The sequence below is a fragment of the Camellia sinensis genome, chromosome 2 (assembly GCF_055761805.1).
Source record: "Camellia sinensis isolate YWXY chromosome 2, ASM5576180v1, whole genome shotgun sequence".
In the NCBI taxonomy this organism is placed as follows: domain Eukaryota; kingdom Viridiplantae; phylum Streptophyta; class Magnoliopsida; order Ericales; family Theaceae; genus Camellia; species Camellia sinensis.
Window position 1 is genome coordinate 89,596,607 of NC_138962.1, and position 9,284 is coordinate 89,605,890.

General features: G+C 34.0%; 1 protein-coding gene across 5 annotated transcripts; it reads right to left on the reverse strand.

The window, feature by feature from the left end:
* Positions 1-1,619: 1,619 nt before the first annotated feature.
* On the reverse strand, positions 1,620-7,773 carry LOC114289899 (phosphatidylinositol/phosphatidylcholine transfer protein SFH1). Of its 5 annotated transcripts, none has more exons than XR_014360381.1 (7): positions 7,713-7,773; positions 6,987-7,109; positions 6,142-6,245; positions 5,119-5,329; positions 3,473-3,572; positions 2,429-2,473; positions 1,620-2,358 (listed from the first exon to the last, which is right to left on the reverse strand). XR_014360381.1 is itself a non-coding variant. In XM_028233733.2 (7 exons), exons 2-6 carry the CDS (start codon positions 7,017-7,019, stop codon positions 2,441-2,443), a joined length of 312 nt encoding a protein of 103 aa, XP_028089534.2. In that variant the 5' UTR covers positions 7,020-7,109; positions 7,713-7,773; the 3' UTR covers positions 1,620-2,358; positions 2,429-2,440. The 5 variants fall into 5 exon arrangements, 2 of the variants coding, with proteins under 2 accessions (XP_028089534.2, XP_082769685.1); XM_028233733.2 differs by having other exon boundaries at positions 5,119-5,160; XR_014360379.1 differs by having other exon boundaries at positions 2,429-3,572; positions 5,119-5,160.
* Between the last annotated feature and the right edge of the window lie 1,511 nt (positions 7,774-9,284).

The window sequence follows — 9,284 nt, forward strand, 5'->3', positions numbered from 1 at the left end:
ATTTCAACTGTAAATGCAATGGCACATATTTAGCAACATGCTAGGCTTTTACAGGTACTAGAATTACAACAATCAAATGACAAAAAACCCCCAACACAAAAAAAAAAAAAAAAAAAATTAGAAATCTGACAGTCAAGTAGAGTTTTAACTAACACTACTTTTTCTGGTACTCCAATTTCAACAAAACAACATATCTTTTTAATTTAAATTAAGATTCAACAGAACAGTTTTGTAGTCCAGCCTTTCCTTCAAATCAGTTCCCCAGCATTCCTCTGCCCACTTTTTTGGCGGTGGTATAATGATAGAAACGATACTATACACAAGTTCAAGGCAGCGAATCAATACGACATAGATCGAGTTTTCAATGAAAAATAAAAAATAAAAAAAAATTTAAGGATTCCTCTGGTTCTCTGTCAAATTTTCCTGCACAGCCTTCATAAGATGTTTAATTTCAGTCATTTATATCAATGAATTTTCAGGTCCATAGCAAACCATTCAAACAACTGATTTGAGTTCAAGTTTTCATTTTACCATTCAAATAGGGATTTTTGTGGTTGGATGCCTCAGAAAATGAAAATGCTCAAAGACAATATTGACAATTTCGTTGGATGAGCTCCATACTAGTTAAATTTTAATCTGATATAACAATAACTGAAGCGAATTAAATTTTAATCTGATATAACAATAACTGAAGCAAATTGAATCAAACCAAACTAAACATTGTGTCTGAATCAAGTGCGGTCGGCTAATCAAGGCTATGTACTCAAAGTAAATAAATTCATCTTTCTTTTTTTTTTACTACTGAATCTAATCTAACCATATGTTAATGTTCAATCATCATATATTTTGCTGAAATTTTCAGCATATAAATCCAGCAGATACATGCATTATAAACCCCCAAAACAAAACAAAACAAAACAAAACAAAAATTCAAAGGAAAATACCCATTAAAGCAATGGATTAAAAATGGTATAATTGAAAAGCACCTTTCTGGGCTTGAAGAAGATTCCGACCCATTAAAGATCTACCCCCAAATATATCATCTGCATTACACAAACCCACATGCAAAAATTACTATTATTACAATAGATATACAGATATAGAAAGATAAGTATTGGGTTTTTCATACCTAAAATGAAAAAGGAAACAGATGCAGACACAGAGAGGCTGGTCAAAAGGAAGAAGAAGACAAGTGAAAAGAGAGTCCCTCATGTGTATTTAAAAAGTAATCAAATTAGCACAAATTAGATAGAATATCGCAAATTAGCACTCAAGATTTAAGAGCTAATGATCTTACCTTATGAAGTTGCTGAACAACCTCCTCTTGGTCATTTTCACCAGATATTTGAAACCATTCAACAAATGTTTCATCTGAGCTAAATATCTCAGGCAAGAGAATTACAGAGAAGAGAAATCTAAAAAGAACATAGGGATCTATATATATATATATATACACAAATTGAAACATTGGTTTGATAGATTACAAAGATTAACAAACAAAATGAATGAGAAAGTCAATTATCAGAACACATGGCCACCATGATCTTGACCGATATCACAAAGCATCAAATCAAAAGAACTCACCTGAATTTTGTGTATATATAGTATTTGATGGGAAGGCCAACAAACAGAGTTGCTTCTGGTGGCTCTTTGCTTGGTTATGTAAGTTCCAAAAACTACACACACTCAGATATCTTCAATACATGCATACATATATATATATATATATACTATTCACTTAGCTACACAGTGAATCTTATTTTTGGAACAGTTAGTTGCAAAACCAAGTGTTGTGGTATCTTCATGAATACTTCATAAACTTTTTTTGACTTTATACTGGTGGCTCACCTAAAGTAAAAAATATCAGATACTAAGCACGACACAACATTTCCCACCTAAAATCCAAACAAATGATTGAAAATCTAATTTGCAAGCATGGGAAAAACAAACCCACATCTAAAATTTTGAAAATATGTACTAAAAATTTGCATAAAATTTCTGAAACCCAATTCACTAAAATTTCTGAAATGTCTAAAAAACAGAATTCATAAATAATCTTTTTCAAGAACAAAATGGGAAAAATAAACAAGAGTTCTTTCGTTAAAGGATCCATTTTCCAACCAGAACAACACTGGTACATTAGAACAACTACCAGTTTACTTTTAAACAAAAAAAAAAAAAATAAGCATCCCAATTTAGCCATCACCGTTCAAACCAGTAGGAAAAATATTTTGAATAAAACAACTAAAACTTGTAATTTTGGATTACTTACCAACACATCCTGAGACAAAGCTAAGGTTGTCCTCCGGTATCAACGTTCTATCAAATCTTGGCAGAGGAATAAAATAACCAACACGACTGAAAATAAATTCATAGAAATAAAGACCATGTATTCATCAAATCATTCAAAGTAATGTTAAAGTAGTACCTTCAAAGTCAATTAAACCCTAACAATGTGGGAAGACAAGTCAATCTGCATCAATTATCAACATATTAGTGTGACATTCAGAAACACCAAGCATGTGCTTTAACTTCATAGTGAAAGCTAATGAACATAAATGGACAATTCATTGAAACACTAATCAGCTAAATACCAGCGTAGGGTCAATAATTTCCTTGTGATCAATTAATAATAGGTGTCACCAATAAAATTTAGTTAATATAAAGAAGTATACAAACTATGTTACATACATTCCTACATAAGGTTTAGAACAGTAAACATATGACAATAAAATCTAAGGGCCTGCTTAGTTGTCCCATCAAATGTTCATATTTTATCTTTAAACCAGTAAAAGAGAAATCCATTGCGAAAAAAGAAAAGAAAAAAGAAGTGGCAGCATGATACCCAACCTTCTATTGATATTTCATCAAATTAAAAGGCAATGCATATGGCCATAACATGATACCCAACCTTAAGTACTCAGTACATTGCAGAATCCAAAAAGGCCGCAAAACACCCTATTTATGAGGTGTCGAATTGCTATTTTAAGCTTTTCTTCAGGTGTATATCTTGGCAGTTCAATGACTTCCATCCTATCTAATAGTGGTGGAGGAATAGGTTGCACCCTATTTGCAATCGCCACAAAAACAATCTTTGAAAGTTCAAATCGAACATTTAAATAGCTAGTAACTTCAATTAAGTAATCATTATGGATATGTTACGATTGTACTGTAATGAGTACTTCATTCATTGAACATTCACTCGCATTCTTGATTCAATTTAAAATATCTATGAAATCTATAAAAGGAGTACTAGAACATATTGAGATTGATTTTGACATAACAAGAACTTGACATATTCTACTCGTTTGCTTGTGGATAGGCTGAGAAAAGTACTAACCCATTTATTTAATTGTGTTAAAAACCTCACCAAAAGAGAGAAAGAGCAAGTCAATCTATCAAAAACTGGCACTACAAAGCTATGGCAGGAGTTTGAGACTAATACAAGAGGAAAATCATCAGATGAAATTACCTCCATGATAGTGTCAGCACCAAAGTCTTTCCTCCATTGAAGCATCTCAGCCCACATGTGCTTTGTTTTCTTAATATCAAACTTCCTCCCTTTCAAGAATCTGCATGGAAATTGACGCAATAAAATAAATCAACAACATCTCGCATGCAACATAGTCAATCAAATGAAATTGACAGCAACATAAATTCAGTCTTGTGCGTAGAACATACAAAAATTTAGGCGATGTTTGGAATGATTTCCAAACTATAATTCTACCTACACATTCCAACTTCATGTTTCGATATAGCTTTCAAAATGTATTTCCAAAACTCTCTAGAAAACTCTGTCTCCGGCGCGATTTTCAAATTTGGCCTAACCGGTGGTCCGGCCTGTTGACCGGAACAGTGTAATTTTTTTTTGACAATTGACATATGTTAATTTTTATATATTCAAAAAAAATATTTTCTAAATTTTTAAAAAAATATACAAAATAATATTTTTTATTTTAAAATATCTATGCCGGCAAAACATCTGCTGGCGTTTTAAAATTACGTCGAGGATGCGGCCGTCGCCATAACTTTGCGACGTTTTATAAACGCCAGTGTAGAAGTTGCCCATACTCACTTGTAGTGGCATTTTTATTAAAACATCTCTAAAAAGCCTTTTTTTTTTATAAAAAAAAAGCTGAACCTAATCAGAATTTTTCCCAAATAAATTTACAATAAAATAACAAAATCTAATAAAAAATCCACATCAGTGTTTGGGTGGTGTGCAGCACATGACAACATGGGCAACCCAAGTGTTTGGGTGTCTGAAGTGCATGGTATGTGTCAGCAAATCATATGATAAATCAAAAATCATCTTGAATCTGCAGACTAGCTAAAATCAATTTGCAAATTGGGGGAAACAAATTTGCAGATTGCCAGCAATTTTTGCTCTCAATTTGCTGATTCATGAATTAAAGCACCACCACCTACCACTCTAGGGTAGCAGATTAGAGCATTGAGTCAATGCTTATGCTTAGGTCTTTTTACTATGCTTATGAAATTTCATTCTGAAAATCAACATCCAACAGTTATAACATAAGCATTTCACCAAGCACAAAATCTACTTTAGAAAAAGCAACTTCATATCTACAATGCTTCTTGTAGTTGTAACTAGACAGATCTGAGCAGTACTACCCAGATCAACAGCTGTGAAGCATAAGTGGAGCCATCACAAGAATAAGGAATGGTCAAAAGGAAAGCTACATTCATATTTGATAAGGGGTTGTAAAAGATGACGGTATGTTATAATTTTATCTCCAGATTCATTCTGGTGGTGATTTAAGAATTTAAGATTAACAGGAAAAAATCTTTAGTGTAAAAATTGATACTTAGATGTTAAAACTAGTGGATTTGCCATCATTTTAATTATCAGAATAAAGCACAGTTGTTTTTCCTTCACACTATCATTCTGCTATTCTTCATTCAAGGAAAGGAAAAGGATAGGACCAACCTCTTCAGAGTCTCCATGGGAAGCAACAATGTCCTGAAAACTGACTGGGGGCGCCATAGATATTCCAACCCTGTGAAAGGAGATCTCTCTTCTCTCTTCTATTTCTTTCTCAACCTTGCAAAATAATGTTTTCCGTAAGAGAGAAGATTATGACATCACAAAAGACTAACCTATCAGGAGTAAGCATGAACCTGGGGTGGAGGGGGCATACCCTGACAAAATAGAGGAAGAAGCTTGATTGGATACCCAACAAGAAGCCAGATTAGAGCAGTTTTTGGTAACCATCCAGCGATTTTTAGTGTTTTGGGTATAGCTTAGATACTTTCTCACAGAGGTGCCCCACAGATGATGAGTTCTTATATATATTTATTTTCCTCAATCCTGCAATTTTGAGTTATGCATCATGCAACAAAAAGAATGATTTATGAGTTAAGCATCATGCTTGTAAAATGTTCTTCAGGGAGAAAAATGGCAAGACGGGAGCTAGTGTTCCAACAAAGCACTCATAGTTCTAAAGAATTTACCATGCAAAACACAACTCTATGTCATGACACAAGACCATGTCACAAATGATGCTCTGAAAACAATTAGATGTAGGACCAAACTGAAGAACTAACATATTACAAGGAATTATCAATGTTAAAACTTACAGTTTTTCCTTAATGATTTTTATGTTAAAACCTTAATTAATAATCATATCCTCTATCATCATGTAGAAAATATCCTCTTCTTTATATTTCAATAACAAATAAAGAGTCCCCAGTTCTTTTAAGATATCACTAATGCCAAACTAAAACAGGAAAGAAGCTGTGTTAGAACGAAGGGACAGACCTGGAGAGCCAGAGCACTGGTGTGTTTGGTGACCAAGAAATTGGTCAAGTTCACACAATATGCCAAGGCAGAATTGAAGAGTAAATAAAAGATTATTTTGATATCATCTCTGGCAAGAGCTATTGTGATCCCAACCGTGTTTTCCTCCATCAACAATGTAGCAGGAATTAAGAACAAAACAGCTATTGGTGCCATGTATAACAGAAGGTTCATAGAATTTAGTTTTTCCCTGGAAAAGAAATTAAGATAATAGTGTGGGTTTTCAGTAATGGAAGCAGATAAATAATCTGTAACAAAAATAACAGACCCAAAATATCTACAATTTTGTTAAAGAGAAAAAGTGAAGACAAATAGTTAATTACCCTTTTGAAGACAGCAAAATGCCTTGAAGCAGAGACTTTAATGCCCTTGCAGCTGTAGCACCATGACACATTATAAAACCAAATAGATGGAAACTTGGTTCACCCTGCAGCCACATAACAAAGTTCAATAATATAATACATGAAAAGGTCCAAGAGGCCAAGAAACTCTAGAACATATCAGAAATACCGATTATAAATAATTTCTTCAGCAACATAAACAAAGGTTATATGGATAACAGTGCAAGTAATTGAGTCATCATATAAATTAGCCAAATTTGCTAGTGCCAAACTTACAGCCATGGATTGGTAAACGTCATAGGGTACAAGATGAAAATGGACAAATCAATAATAGGATAAATTACAAGATGAAAATGGACAAATCAAGGGTTGCAAGATAGTTTGATATAAATTATGAGGATGTTCAATAATAGGATAAAGTACACTAACCTCCCTCTTAAGTTTAGAGAAAACACAACAAACGCTACAATTTTGACATAATTACATCGATCTCTCCTCTTAATATAAAGTTAAAAGAACAAAAATTAATGCAAATGATGTGAATACATGAAAATAATTTGTTCTTGGTTTGCTGCCAATGAGTACAAAAATCTGGAAAAAAAAAATGAAAAAAGAGGAAACAGAAATCTAGACAAAACAGAAAAACATATGGACAGAACAGAAATCTGGAAAAAAAGAAAAAAGAAAAACGATTGTCTTCGTCCTTCGTTTGCTGTGAAGAAACAGCAAAAAAAAAAATCTGGAAAAAAAAAATGAATCGAAGAAGAGGAAGAAAAGAAAAAAATCTGGACAGAACAAAAAATGACTCTGTTGTTCCATACAATCACCTCATTGTCCATGTGATTGAAGCTACTCTTCATCGCGATCTTCTACTCCTCCGTACTCGAATCCTTCTTCTCTATCTCTTCCTTTACAAGTTCATGTAACCGATCTCTACACCTCATCGCCACCTACAAAGAAATCAAACACCTATTAACACTTGTTAATGAAAAACAAAATAAAAATGATTTGCTTGAAACCTTGTTAATCAACAGATTTAACAAAATGCAAGAGAGATCAGATCAGATCGAGTTCGGATTTTGATGAGATTAGATCGATTTTCTTGTTCGATTGCGACTCAACAATTTGTGAGAGAGATCGAGTTCGAGTTTGATGAAGAAAAACTAGGGCAAGAACAGATCTAACAAAATGCAAGAGAGATCAGATTAGAACAGATCAGATCGAGTATGGATTTCGATCAGATTAGATCTAATTTCTTGTTCGATTTCGAATCTGCGATTTGTGAGAGACAGACAGAGAGAGAGAGAGAGAGAGAGAGAGAGAGTTCGATAAAGAACAGCTAGAGTGAGAAAGATCGAGTTCGAGTCCAATGAAGAACAGCTATAGTGAGAGAGATCGATATTAATCGCGAGAGAGAAGAGCAGCTCATGAGTGATTGTGTTACTTTGGTAATTAGAATGGGGTTAAGTGTCTGTTAAGTAAAACAGACTTGGCTCATTGAGAACATCAACAGGCATCATGCCTTGAAAAACGTGTTGGCTATTGAGATATACCACAGCGTTTCATAAAACGTCTTTGATTCAAACGTCGTCATAGACAACTTTTCTTGTAGTGTTAAAAGCGGAAGTGAAATAGGTGGTTAAGCATGAAGTTGAGTTCAAGGATTCTACAGAGCATAATGAACATACTTGTTAATGAATTAGGCGGGTGGGACACCGGTGAAAATGAAACACATTGATGACAGAGAGAAAACTAATAAATGGAGGGAAAGATCAAACATATGAAACTAAGGTTGTAAGAGCATCTCCAACAAAAATGTTATAATTGCAGGTTAAAGTATACAAATAAGTAAAAATAAGATTCAATTTTTATGTGGTAAATTACATTTTTGCACTTTAAATCAATTTCACTTTAATTCCTAATTTTTTAATTGTAACAGTCTGTAGACACCCCATTTTTTGACCGCCCTTAAGACTTGGGCGCCACTGATTGATCACTCGATGATGAGAGTTGTGCCATGCAAATGTTCGATTTCTTCAGCAAGAAGAGCTCTAAATCCCAACCTTACACCCCATTTTGGACCAAAAATATTTTGACCAAAAATATTTTAGACCTTAAAACCGTCTTTTTCAAAATATTTTTAAAAATGTTCTTACGATGTTCCAAAGCTTGCATTTCGTTAAAAATTGCACTTTTCGGTAAACCGAGCAAGGACAAAGTGAAAATAAATAGAAGATAGGTGAACTCTTTCAATAATATTTTAAATTATCTTATTTAGAGGTTTGGAGTTGAAGAAAATTGGAGGAGAGGAAAGAAACCTAGTTGGGGAAGAAATTGGGCATAAACCGTTGAGGGAAAACTAGGTAGCCTCACTAAATTAGGGCTATCCTTTTCTACACTTGGACTTAAGTTGTGAGGCCACCACCATTTGAAAGTGGACTTTCAGGGCTTCATTTTACACTCAAGAATCTCCTAAAGCCGAGTCCGGATAAAGGAGATATGGCTGGTTGGAGTTAGGCATCAATCCGGTTAAGCCAAAACTGAGCAACCTTCACTAAAATAAGAATATCTCTTAGCATACTTAGAATTTTGATGTGTGGCCACTTCCACTAGAAAGTCGACTTCTGGGGATTTAATTTAGACTCAAGAATGGCCTGCAAAGGAGTTCAGATGAAGGAGAAATGCCCATTTGAAGTTGGGCCTGGAAGCCAATTTTTGATGGGCGACCGACCACACTTCTGGCTTGTCGGCCAATGGTGAAAAAGCTAGATATTTTGTGCCAGTTGTCCCCCAAAAGCTCTAGCTATTCAAGGCTTGATATTTCCTCTTGTTAGGCTATTTTTCTATATATACCAGGCCAAACCTTTTGATTTAAGGTTACAAAAATTTCCAAAAGGTCCAAAACTTGGAATTCTCTCTCTATCTCTATCTTGCAACCTATACACCCTTTCTCTACACTTCCTAAACCAATATTGGAGCTCTCCTTGTTGAGATTCTTGAGTCCAAATTTCAGCCTTTGAGAGTGAAGGACTTGTGGTTTGTGAGCAAAAGTGTTATTTCTCTTCAAGAGGTAAAATTTTGAACATCTTTGCACCACTTCTTTTCTATCCTTTCTTACTGATTTA

Coding starts and splice junctions, on each gene's coding strand:
- LOC114289899 (XM_082913559.1), bottom strand. CDS start 7,019: ATGAAGAGTAGCTTCAATCACATGGACAATGAG. Junction 6,246..6,986: donor TCAATCACATGGACAATGAG/GTGATTGTATGG, acceptor ATGTGGCTGCAG/GGTGAACCAAGTTTCCATCT. Junction 3,573..5,118: donor TTCATGCTTACTCCTGATAG/GTTAGTCTTTTG, acceptor ATTTCCATGCAG/ATTCTTGAAAGGGAGGAAGT.